General features: G+C 35.4%; 1 protein-coding gene across 7 annotated transcripts in view; it reads right to left on the reverse strand.

The window, feature by feature from the left end:
- Positions 1–13,279, reverse strand: part of Csmd3 (CUB and Sushi multiple domains 3) — a 1,145,339-nt gene that overhangs the window by 544,155 nt on the left and 587,905 nt on the right. For all 7 annotated transcript variants that reach the window (XM_052747788.1, XM_052747786.1, XM_052747792.1 and 4 more), the window contains 2 exons: positions 11,495–11,598; positions 4,096–4,208 (listed from right to left, as the gene is read on the reverse strand). In XM_052747788.1, the coding sequence (XP_052603748.1) occupies positions 4,096–4,208; positions 11,495–11,598 (217 nt within the window). The remainder of the gene's footprint in view (positions 1–4,095; positions 4,209–11,494; positions 11,599–13,279) is intronic.

The raw sequence follows: 13,279 nt of genomic DNA on the forward strand, positions 1-13,279 counted from the left end.
AGCAATGTATTATAAAGCTCTTTAGAGGTAATCAAGAGCAATGGCAGTTGCCTGTTTTTTGGATGTCTATCACCAACAACTCCAATAGTGGTAATCCACTCCTGAAACTGGATTTATTTTTATCTTTGCCTAATGCATCTAGTAGTGGCATTGTCCCTTTGTAGGGTGACTCCATTACATCCACAGAGTAGTGCATCTTTCTACCCTCCAATTCTTATCAGAGAAACTTCCTTTTACAATATATGGTGATTAACACAGAGATCTTCAACAAGTCAGGGTGGATGCAGAAAAATAACAGGATGTTAAAGTCTTAGCATTAAATGTGACATTTATATCAGTACCATTCCTCTCAAAGTTAAGGGGTCATTGTGGGAAAAGGAGTGTGCATAGGGTTTCACACCTATGTTTGCTACAGGAAGGTACTCAGCAGGCTATCAAAAGAGAAACATAAACACCAACCCAGGCACAAACTCTGCGATCACCAATGCTGTACTTGTGGCCTTGTTGTCCTTTTACACAATAAATTATAAGAAGATAAGACAAAATACATCATAGTGAAGCTGGACAAGGCACTCATGCTAAGGCAATGGTGGGACAAAGCTTTTGAGAGTAACTATCCAAAGTCTGATTTTTTACTTAAGGCCCAACTCCACAGATGAAGCACTTTTGATGAATGAGAACCAGAGACTAGATAGTCCAGAGACCTCAGTTACAACCAAATTTTATTGATCTTAAAAAAAAGTGATAAAATAACTCCTAATGATACTCTGTTATACGCATAGATTAGTGTTTCATTCAGCCACCACACAACAAGCCTCCTCCTGCCAAGTCTCCTCCTTCAGCAGAGAGGAACAAATACTGATAACCACAGCCAGGCGTTGCATACACATAGAGAGCAGAGATCTTGGAACACACAGTTCTAAATGGATGTCTCCATCAAATATCTCCATCAGAGCTTAGGGAACCCCAGGAAAAGGAGGCAGAAGGAATAAGGGAGACTAGGGGAATGGAGGACACCAGGAGAACAAGGCCCTCTACATCAGCTGAGCAGTGCTCATAGGAACTCACAGAGACAGAAGCAGCAATCACAAGGCCCTCCTGGACCTGGACCATGTCCTCTGTGTATATATTATAGTTTAAAACTTAATATTTATAATTATAATATATATATATATATGTATATAATAATACTTATAAACTCCAGAGAGGTCTCTGATTCCTATGACTTCTCTTGGGCTCTTTTCCTTTTGTTGGTTTGACTTGTCCAAATTCAATATTTTTTTTAAAATCTTTTTATATTTTATTTTGTAATGTTTTGTTCTTATCTCTGAGAAGCCTGTTCATTTCAAGCCTGGTCTGTTTCAGTGAAAAACAGAAAGGGAGTGGAACAACATGGGAGAGGATATGGGGAGGAATTTGGAGTAGAGGGAGGGGAGACTGAAATCAGGATATATCATATGAGAATATAATCTATTTTCAGGAAAAGGGAAGGGCGTGTAGCTCCTGGCTACACTCCAGTGGATGGCCCTCACAGCCAAGTACTAACAAGTACTAACAAAGATGGACAAAAAACCATCAACAAAAATGAAGGTACAATTCAGCATGTGTGGAAGGGTGGGTGGTGTCAGTTGGAGGAGTTGGCAGAAAGTAGTAAATATAATCCAAATGTGTCCATGGAAATTCTCAAAGAATTACTGTGTTAAAATATGAGTTACATTTTTAAATAAAATATGTGTTTAATTTAGGTGGGATGTGTGTCTAATGCTATCCCATGTGAACACTGTATAGAATAGAAAAGTGGATATCTTTAGACTAAGTCTGAAAGGTTTCCAGCAGATGTTCCATTAGAGCCAACATACGACTCAACAGAGAATAGGGTGATTATAAACTTATATTTAGTAGATGAGGTTGCTACTTCTATCTGAAGATCAAAATTTGAAACTATCCTCAGATTTTTTATTAATAGAGAATTCAAAAGATGCTTTTCACTGTATCATGGTAAAACAGAATTTTTTGAAAATATATTATTTTACATATTATTTACATAGGAAAATCAATCAGTCGGTCTAACTTAGTGAATATATATGGTGCTATAGCAGGATGTTTGCTCATGGGACTACAAGGCCAGCAAGATGTATTAATTTTGTCTGGTTATATAGTACTTGTTTTATAGTGTTTTCTCAAACACCACAAGTGGTCACTTGTGAAAGCAGAGGTAAGGCAGACATTAATGTATGTGACATGGATGAACTTGATATGCAAACAAGAGTGGGTGAAGTAATGGATTAAAATTAGAACACAGCCATATAGAATCTATAATGTATCCAAATACATAGTGGTGAATTAAGACAATAACATATAATTTGGTTAAATCAGAGTTTCAAGGAGAAGATAAAGGAAAAAAAAAAGGAAGATCAGCATTGGTGATGCGTATGTTAGGTTAGGAAGAACACGATGGAGGTGATGGAGGTCAGTTTTCAGTTACAATTTCTTGGATTGATTTCTGATGTGTCCTGACTGTGGATATTTATGCATGAATTCTTATGTGGATTTTATGTTCCATGACTGAATTATGATCTTATTGAAAGAGGGAGAGTGTCTGTTTGTTTTTATATTCAACAATATATTCAATACTTGGCATATAAGCAGATCCGTGGAATAACTTTTAAGCACTGTTATTGAAACCCAAGGAAAAAGAGAGTAAAATAACACTGAGTTGGACTCCTTTACAGTGTGCCTCTGCCCTTGAACAGCAGTGGACATGGGAACTGTCGAAATGTTCATAGAATCCCCCTGCCCCTACAACCGCCTCCTGAGTGTCAATAACTTTCTTGTTGAAGCATTATCACTAGTGATTTATACAGTTTCTGATGTTTAAACAACAATAGATTTTATTGCAAATATCTTTCACAGTGTTGAAAAAATGATGAAAAATGAAAGTAATGTAGGGATGCATGTCTCACGTTTCTATTTAAAGAGGAAACAAGAAATCAAGTAAATAGTTCCAGTATAAGCTGTTTTTTTCGTTGCCAATTTGTTTTATTTAATCAGAAAAGATGTGTGTTTCAATTGGAATGCATTTTAAACCACAGCCAAGTGAACCTTTTTATTCAACTGACATTTATACATATTTCCAGACCTCTTCAAATTAATATAGTACTAAATTTAGTCACAAGTGAAAAACAGAACGAATATGCCCTGTCTCCGAGACAACATCACACATTCATTTCACATGTCCTGATACAAAGGAATGACAGTGCTTACAATGGAAAACTGATTGAAATTATTATTCACAGGCATTGTTAATTGATATGATGAAGAGTAATTATTTTGCCACAATAGTAACTATAAACTCAAGATATGTAATGTCTTGTTGGTCTCATTCACATATCCCTTTCTAGAACTCAGATTTATTTGCATTTCTTAACATTTACAAATTTTTTTCAGATAGAATTACTCCTTTGCATATCTATTTTCATGGTATTTCTATGTTGAGTTTAATAAAAGTTCAATGTGAGTGAAAATGTTTATGATTTTGAGCTGCACCTGTCTATCATAAATGAAGCTAGAACAGGTTTCACATTCTTACCCATGTCAAGACTAACACTGAGATGGCAGTAGTTATTTAAAAACAAAGTGATGTCAGGGACTTACTTAAAAGTGACATTTAACACTAACCTGACATATTAGACCTGGTGGATTACAGCCCAAATAGTATTCAGGAAGTTTGAGGATTTAATTCATTTACAAATACATGTAAGTATTTAATAATAGCTATTTTGCAAAGCATATTATTAAAAGGGCATACATTCACTTTCTTTTCTTTGAAAGACAGGTAGTCCAGAATACTGAAGCATAGGATGAGGGGTGAGGTATAAAAAATAGGTATGTTTTAAAGAAAAGCTCATTTTATTTAAAGATATGTAATATATCAGCATCTACAGTGGAAGAGAAAATGATTTCTTAGAATGTATTGTTCGTGGAATTGTAGCAACCACATTTTCCTTCACTTTGCAGATGCAATTAAGCTTGAATTTAAATGTTTTCTCTGGCTGTATTATGATAGCATATTTTCCACAGACGATTCATCCTTACCTTTGTAGTTAACCTTGAAGCCAACAGATCCAACGCTTTCATCTGTTTGAAGATGCAGCCACATTTGGCTTCTCATGCTCACTATCAGGTCTGGCACAAAGCTGCCAGTCAGCCTGAGAAAGAGATTGACAAAGAAAGGAGAGATGGATTACTAAAGTACCCTCTGCATGCAAATCATGAAAAAGGTATCCTTCAATACCTTCTATACTAGAAAACATAAAACCTTCAAGCTTACAGGGCTATGTGCTGATGCAACATGAGAGATAAACCACACAATTTAGTGATCAAACTTCATAATTTAAAAATATATTTCATGTGTTTAACTAGGTTAGATCTTTCATATCCCCAAGGCAAGATTACTTGAGCATCAGAGAGTTTTATGCTTCCTTTTGAACTAAAAAGGGAAAGCAGATCTATGATCTTTAAGTATTTTTATTCCTAAAAAAAATCCAATACCATATTAATCTTCAACTTCCAGAGAATTTTGTTGTACACTTTTTGAGAACTATGAAAATGCTGTGGAAAATAACAAATCTCCAAGTAATATATCATAACTCTGTAATACTCATATTGAATACATGAAACTTTATATAATTAATCTCATGATGGGTGTGCTGGATAGTTTTATGTCAACTTGTTGCAAGCTAAAATTATCTGAAAGGAGGGAACCTTAATTAAGAAAATGTCTCCATAAGACCAGGTTGTAGGCAAGCCTGTAGGGCATTTTTTAATTAGTTACTAAAAGGGGATGGTCCAATTCATTGTGGTGGTGCCATCCTAAGGCTGGTGGTCCTGGGTTCCATAAGAAAGCAGTGTGAGCAAGCCATGAGGAGCAAGCCAGAAAGCAGCACTCCTCCATTGCTTTTGTAACAGCTCTTGCCTCCCGGTTCCTGCCCTGTTTGAGCTCCTGTCCCACCTTCCTTTCATAGTGAACTATGATGTGGAAGAATAAAAAAACTAAACCATTTCCTCCCAACTTGCTTTTGGTGGTGGCTCATCACAGAAATAGTAATTCTTACTAAGACAATGAGAGCCTGTTTACACACATTCTATTGCTAACGATGTTATTTTAAGGAACATACTTCTTATCTGATGTAGCATAACTGCCTCTACACATGAATAATGCACATTCAATAATGTGCTGCTTTTGGACTATAGAAAGGAAAATTACTTCATATTCCCTCTGGCATTAAAAATCTATCATATAATTGAATATAAGCCAAGGGTCAAGCAAGGATGAAAGCAAATGAGTAAATCAGACATAGGGAGTTGGGAGGAGATTCCATTCAGAATGAAAAATAGGGAAAGTAGGATTACTACATAGTAGATATCCCTGCTTATAGATTCTCAGTTTCATACTAAAAAGATACATTTTTCAAAAGAGAAATGACAAAGTTGCCTTCTTTATTTGTAAAACCACAAACAAGGCAGCAACATTAGCTCAGTGAAGAAAATATAGTTTTCTTTCACAAAAGGATTAGAAAGAAACAAAACAAAACGGGAGGCCCCCTCAGAGAGGACTATAAATATTTCTCCTGCCTGGTCTATACAATTTAACTAACCCAGGCAAGGGCAGCAGGGATGATCATGTGTTTGAACAGAGCCTGGAAATGACAGGAAATAACCCTGATCTAGAGACAACTACCAAAACTACAAAGGTGAAAATTTAAATACTACATTTTACGTACAGCAACATCACCTTGTACCCATCTCCAGACAGCTTTTGAAATTAATCATGAAGGAATGGAACAAAATATTCTGATACAATTATGGGTTACATATGCCTAGGAGGACACTGAGATAGGGAAGGTATTGTGAAACATTGGATTGTATTAACTTTCTGCCTTGTCAAAGAATTAGAAATGATTATACTATAAAATTCTTATCTGTCTTGGCGCTGCCTACTTATTGTGTGTGTGTACACATATACACATATATCATTACCTAAATGTGTATTATCTTAACATTTAAAGTTTCACAGTCTTTCATTGAAAATATTTGAATACTGTACAAGCACATTTGGTAAAATATATTTCTGACAACTCAGGTTTAGAACAGAAAGTAAATTGACTTGGTGTGAAATTTGTGTATGAGCCTAAGTATATGAAATGCATTTAGTTACCCTGTATCTAACATGCTAACCTTAATATCATGGTGAATATTGAAGTTGCTGCTGTTTATTGCATTGCTTTGTGTGTTTGTCCATTCCGAACTGTGCTAATAGCCAGAGCCTGTAAAATATGTTGCCAGTTCACAAAGGACATCCATGGAGGGTCAATTTCACCCTTGCACCTTACTCTCTGACTGACCTTCTACTTCCTGATCTCCAGATCACCTCGGATTAAGGGCCTAAACAACTCACACTAGTGAAACCTGCACTTGACTGAAAGTGTGTATATCAAACTCCCATGTGTCAGTCACATTAGATACAGAAAATTGTAAATTTTAATTCCTATGTCTCTCTAGAGGAATAGAAGGATTTTGAAAGATCACTAACTTGTATAAGGTTTGTATACCAGGAATGTCTTTTGTTCCTGGAGCCATTCCTATGATATAGGAACAACAGAGAGGAAAACGTATGTCTTCCAGTCTCTATGCTGGTTTAAGTCAGACACGAGACTCCATGATTTCACTTCCAGCTTTTTATAAAATGGGTAGAATTGTAATTTTCATCTGAATCAGGACAAGTTGCCTATGTAAGACAGATTCTATCTGCCTGCATTTATGGTAGAGTGAGATTTAGTTTTCTTTGGTTAAGTCAACTTAGCAGATTTCCTATGATGAACATCACAGGCTGGGTTAATCCATATTTAATATAAAAACTGATTCATTTTTTTCCAATATTTTGAGGAAAGATTCCCTGTCGTTGTCTGTGATTTCATTTTAATTTTATTTTCTCATCATTAGATGTCTTTCTTAAAACTGATTTTTGCATGCAACTTCAATATATAATTCTTCTCAAATGACTTGATTTAAGTTCCAATTGTCCCTGCTGTTTGAACAATTTTGTCTCCAACTTCCATGCGTGACACTAAAGAATGTTTGGGAGCTGATCAGGATTCTTAGATCATTCATACAAAGCTCTCAAATGGTTCTTCAAATTATTTTAATGCATGCTTTTGAATTCATTGTTTGTGACTAAATGAACTTCAATATATGTTTATTTATAAGCAGAGTGACCTCACTGTGCATCCATGCTGTGCTTTAAGCCTCCTGGTTAGTCTCTTTATATAGAATGAAAGCATAGAAGCTCTACATAAATGCACTCAGAAATCTTCATTATGCTCTGAAATAGAAACTGAAATAAAGGACGGATATATCAAACATCTATTAGGTTCAATGCCTGATCTTTGTATTCACTCAAAGCATTTTGTTATATCTATTAGATAACAACAGCCCTTCTATATTCTAGCAATTTTCTTTGTTTCATGTAAACATGTCACTATTGCCTTTTGTGAAAATGTATTCAATATTTTCTCCTACAATGCTATGAAAAGTGAGGCATCTGTTCACTCTGCAGTACCTGAAATTCACTAAAGATAGTGGCTGTGGGAAATTTTTTTTTAACCCTGAAACTGCATTTGACAGTCACATTTCAGAAACGATCAACATCCTGAAATTAAAAAACATATAGTTGACACATTTATATAAGAAAGCAATAATTGTAGATTTGAAATCACTTTTGTACATGGGCATCATAAATTATGATATTTCAAAGTATAATATTTAAGTATAATGATTCTTACAATTAATTTGTTGGGCAAGATTTTGGCACATGCATTGTGCTCCTCACCTATGGATTTTTATACTTGAGAGTTTATTTACATATTTCCCCCAATTTCTTCTTTTTGTGTTAACTTTTGTCTGTACTATAATACAGTTAACTCCGAGTAAAAATAAAAATGAAAATAGCAACTAAAACTTTTTAATAAATTATTTGTGTGTACAAAAATCAAACCATAGCAAACTGGAAGGAAACTGTTTTTCCATTGAAATCATCAGTCTTTTTACAATAGATGGACATAAAAATAAGAAAAAATGAAGCTCCACAAAAATGATTACTCTACAAGTTTAATATTTATGGTTCAGAATCAAAATTACATAGAAATTATTTTTATATTTTAGACTAAAGTAATTCAGAGAACCAAAAGCATTTATTTGTCTTTATGCTAGATGGGACTTGGATGACATCACATTAATCAAATCTTGTCCGCAAAAGGTAATTGCTGCAGTCAGATTCTTTCTTTCTCCCCTCCTTCCTTTCTTCCTTCCTTCTTTCTTCCTTCCTTCCTTCCTTCCTTCTCTATACCTTCCTTTCTTTTTTTGCTTCCTTTCTCTTTTCTTTTTTTCTTTTTTCAATGTGGTGTTGATGTTAGAAGAGTAGAACTTGGTCAATTCACTAATTCTGGAGACTGAGTATGTGTGCATATGTGTATATGTGTGTATATGTAGGTGTATGTGTATATGCACTTGTGTGTGTGGCAATGGACTTGGAGGTCTGTAAGGATATGAATGAATGATTGTGTGTATATGCACATGTATATAGATAGGTCATTATGTATATATACTTACACGTCACTACATTTGTGTAAGTGCATGTGCAAATATATTCATAGGTGCATGATATTTACATGTATATTTGTTGAATTGACTTGTATGTGTGTATATATATTGAATTATGACTGCTAATACTGTGAATATACATATATATTTGTGAATATATGAATATATATAGGTATATATATATACACATACATATGAAGTTATGCTGCTTTAGTTTACAATGTTTCACCAATAACTGTAGATTAGATAACAGAACCCCAGTACTAGGCATGAAGATTGCCTCTTTAAAGTTATTGGTAAGGGGAGTTTAAGAGGCTCAAAAAACAAAAAACTATGGTTTTTGCCCCTGTTTGCATCACAGAGGCTGAAGGCCAGTCTTTATTGCTGAAGACACCATGCACTTTTCAAAGTACAAGAATTGGAGGATTAGACCTTGAAAGCCTTCTCACTGAGAACTAGCTTTCATGGTACAAGTAAGCAGGCAGTATACATGCTGCCAAAGGATAGAAACAATCAATAGTCCAGCCAGCTGTGATACCTATGAATCAAAACTACAGCCACAATGGCAAAATATCCCTAAACGTGCAACAGCAGTGGTACTGATATCTTCTTAGTGGTCAAATGTTGTTTAACAGGATTTAATGCACACTCAACACAATGGAAAATGCCATGGAAATTTTGTCAGCCTCCTGTGGCTCAAGAGGTCATAGATTTTAAAGGATAACCTCCAAATACAACATTTCTAAATTAGCATAATTCCTAACAGCATCCTAAATTATTATCCTTATAAACACAGATAAGTATAGCTCTCATCCCTTATAGAAGATTGAGACCATTACAGAAATCCACAATGAATCAAAATGCACAGAATAACTAGCCATGAGTACACAGCCTGGTGGATACATCTACAACACAGTTCCTGCACCTAAGGCTCAGTGGACATCATGCGAGAGGAGGAAGGAAGATTGTAAGAGCCAAAGAGATGACCAGAGAGTCTGCTGTGAATTCACGTATCCTAGAAACAGTGGGGAAACTACATCCAAGATACCTTAACAGTTTGCCTCTCTATATTCTACATAAACAATGACAATACTAATAGAAATGTTATCATGGAAGGGAGAGTGTAAGATGAAGACTTCCTCAGAGATAACACCCTTCGTTAGTTATCTAATTCTAAGTGGTCTGCCCTGAAATCATATGCATACAAGCATCTCTCAATAGACTCAGTAGGTTGTCTTTTTATATTTATACATTTATTCATATATGTAACAATAAAATTTAAAGAAAAAGAGGGCAGGGATTTGAAAGGGAGCCTTATATATGAAAGAGGATTCTGGGGGAAGTGGAAGAGAGAAAATTATATAAAGATATATAATTGAAGCCGGGCGAAGGTGGTGCACACCTTTAATCCCAGCACTCGGGAGGCAGAGCTAGACGGATCTCTGTGAGTTTGAGGCCAGCCTGTCTACAGTTTGGGTGCCTATCCAGGACAGGCACCCAAACTACACAGAGAACCCCTGTCTTGGAAAAAAAATAGATATTTAATTGAGTTAAAAAAATCAGTAAGTTATCAAATCAAAGAGTTTTAGAGTTGGAACAGTCTTTTTAATGTAAAGTCTGTCAGCCAATTACCCAGTTTCTATGAAATGACTTGGTTGTGATCACTGACGATGTTATGTTACTGTCCACTTTAATAGAGGAAAGGAATTGTATTTTATCAGAAGTATAATTTTGTTTGCAAGAGAAACATGTATGTACTGATAATAGACAGAGGAACACAGAACAAAACATGGCTTCCTGTATAAGTTGTAAATATTGATCATGTTTCTCAGAATAAGGAAAATACCGGAAGCGCTGAAGCTCAAGCCCTGGTCGAACTAAGGACAATAGAAAACAGCAGTGTGAGAACAGAAAAGGCGTCAAACATTGATTTCACTCTTCCAAGAACATTGAACAAAAAGTGCTGGTTTGGTAGCATAGCTTGTTCCAACTGATTAGTCACTGGGAATATAAAAGCACATCACACAATTTTTCTTCTTTATGCAATCTTACGTCACCCAGCTGACCTTACCCTCACTTTATTTATAATGAGCTGTGAATCTGCTCCTTTCACTTCATGACCCTGATGCTGTGGTCTCCCTTCATCTGCTTCTTGATCACATTCACTGAGTGCACGATATTTGAGATTGGCCCCAGGCATGGCCTCCAGTGGAGAGGAGAACAGGATCTTAACTGTACTCGATAAAGTCTTTTCCTCCCATCATTTCCTCCTTTGAGGTGAAAAATGCTAGCGGGAGATCAAGGCCCCCCTGAGTTGCCTATTACACAGAGACTGCATCAGCAAGCACAGAGCCAAAGAGGTCTGCACCAGGTCCTCTGTGGATATATCATAGCTTTCAGCGTAGTATTTTCATGCAACTCCTTGAGTGTGTGTGAAGGAGTGTGTGTCTAATCCTTGTGCACAGCTGTTCTTGGGACTCTTTTCCTTCTTTTGGTTTATCCTTCTATACTATTTTGATCATGTTTGGTTGTTGTCTCTAGAAACCTGTTCATTTCTAATGGGAGACACAAAGGAAGTGTATCCAGGGGAAGGGTTATGAACTGGGAGGTGTAGAGAGAGGGGAAATTGTGATCAGGATATATGGTATGAGGAAACAATCTATTTTCAATAAAAAGGGTGAGAAAGGAAAAAAAATGCTGAGTGTCCTGTGTATCATTCCAAAGGTATTCTGTGCTGTTTGTGGTAAAAGGCAGCATGAGTTTTGAAAGATACTTTGAGAGTAAAAGTTTTCAATTCTTGATACACTGTAACAAGAATGAAACACTGACTACTTACACCTGAAGAACAGTCCTTGGGTCTCCAACTTCACCCCCATCACCAATAGTCAAGGTGTCATAGCCAATCTCCAGATCAAATTCCTCAAAATTTATCTGGATAACCTAGTAATAAATAAAAACAAACACTTTAAGTATACTGTATTATATAATAAAAACCAAAAAGGTAAGCAATGGCAGAAGATTTTTCAAAATGATATGAGACTATCTATGAATATAACAATATGACATCAGATATCTGAAGTTCAGTTACTATATCACCACTCTGTTTTCACTTCCTGTCTCTTAACTTCTGTATTAAATTTTCAATGAAATGGCAAGGTTTCTGTTTATAGAACACTCTTTCTTGATTTAAGCATGATTAATGCAAATCCACTTTGGGAAGCCTTTATAAAAAGTGCATGTGGGAGAGGGTGGTTTTCCACACATTTTCACAAAGTTTTTATAAACTTAACAGAAGAAAAAAGTACGCTATTTTCCTTAACTAGTAAAGCTTAAAAATGTTACAGCCAAATTTGAATGTCAGTGAGTAGATTTAATGTTAGAGGTTTATTTTTATGTTTACTTTACTAGCAGAATCCTTCAAATATAGTAAAACATGTTCTTAAAACTGGAGACATATGATTTGAGATACACATTAGAATACAGCAGATAATTTGGAATTAGTTTTTACAAAAGCATTTTTGTACACTGTTTTTATATGCATTTCAAAATAAAAATACAGTTACATTGAAATTAAGTATTTAACATACCATTTTAAAATAAAGAATTCTGTGCAGAAAACATTGTATAAATGAGGTCCTAAATACAACCATGCCTTCAGCAAAGAGTAATGTATAATATGTTAATAATATACTTCATAAGGGAATAATTATTAGAGCTCTCTAATATTTTAGAGAACACTGAAGAAAATATTTCTTTAGCAATAGTCACAACTATCTGTTATTTTTAGGTGTCAAGTTATAAAAATTAAAATCTGCTTCTTGGCTATATTTGGCTCTATACCAAACCAATCTTTGCTTATGATTTTTAGTTTTAAACAATGTTTTGTGTTGACATTAACTAAAGCTAGCTTTCAAATTCAAAATAGCATATAAAATGTATTAAAACGCACATAGTTTACACAAGTCTTTTTATCTATTTTTTTTAACTGAGTTAAGCTTTTATTTATTCATTTATTTATTTAGCCTATCAAAAAAGAGTGATTTGAATGATGATGTCAGCTATAGGTTCAGATATTAGAATTGTGGTCCACAGTTGGTGATGCTGTTTGGATAGGTTAAGAGGTGTTGCTTTGCCAGAGGAAGTATGTTATAGGGTTGACTATTTACAATAAATATTATTCTTGGTAGTTTGCTGTTCAGGCCTTGCTCAAACTGTTGTAACTAAGATCAGTGTCTTAGATCTACAGATCATTCTCTCAAACTGCTAACCCTGGTTTACTAGTGCACATTACCTTGATATTTATCAGTTGTGTTGTAAAGTGGATAAAATCTCCTTCAGTGAGTTTTGCATTGTTTGAAACATGGAAATATGTAGTGGGTAGCCATTCTAGCTTTGATCTGGAAGTTCCAACTCCCATTGAGGCTTAGGTAACTGTCACGCCTACAAGGCGGGGCCAAGAGAGGACCCTGAAGACCCAGAGGTCTGGATGTGCCAGCTCTCTTGGTTCCTGGACCCTGGACGCTGGAGGTAGACTGAGCAGAGTTCTCCAGAGAACACCGCCGGACTGTGCCACACCTTTCCCAGACCCTGTAAACTATCCCTTCCCTTGTAAGTTAGCCCA

This window comes from Peromyscus californicus, unplaced genomic scaffold (assembly GCF_007827085.1).
Source record: "Peromyscus californicus insignis strain IS unplaced genomic scaffold, ASM782708v3 Scaffold_20__1_contigs__length_68692818, whole genome shotgun sequence".
In the NCBI taxonomy this organism is placed as follows: domain Eukaryota; kingdom Metazoa; phylum Chordata; class Mammalia; order Rodentia; family Cricetidae; genus Peromyscus; species Peromyscus californicus.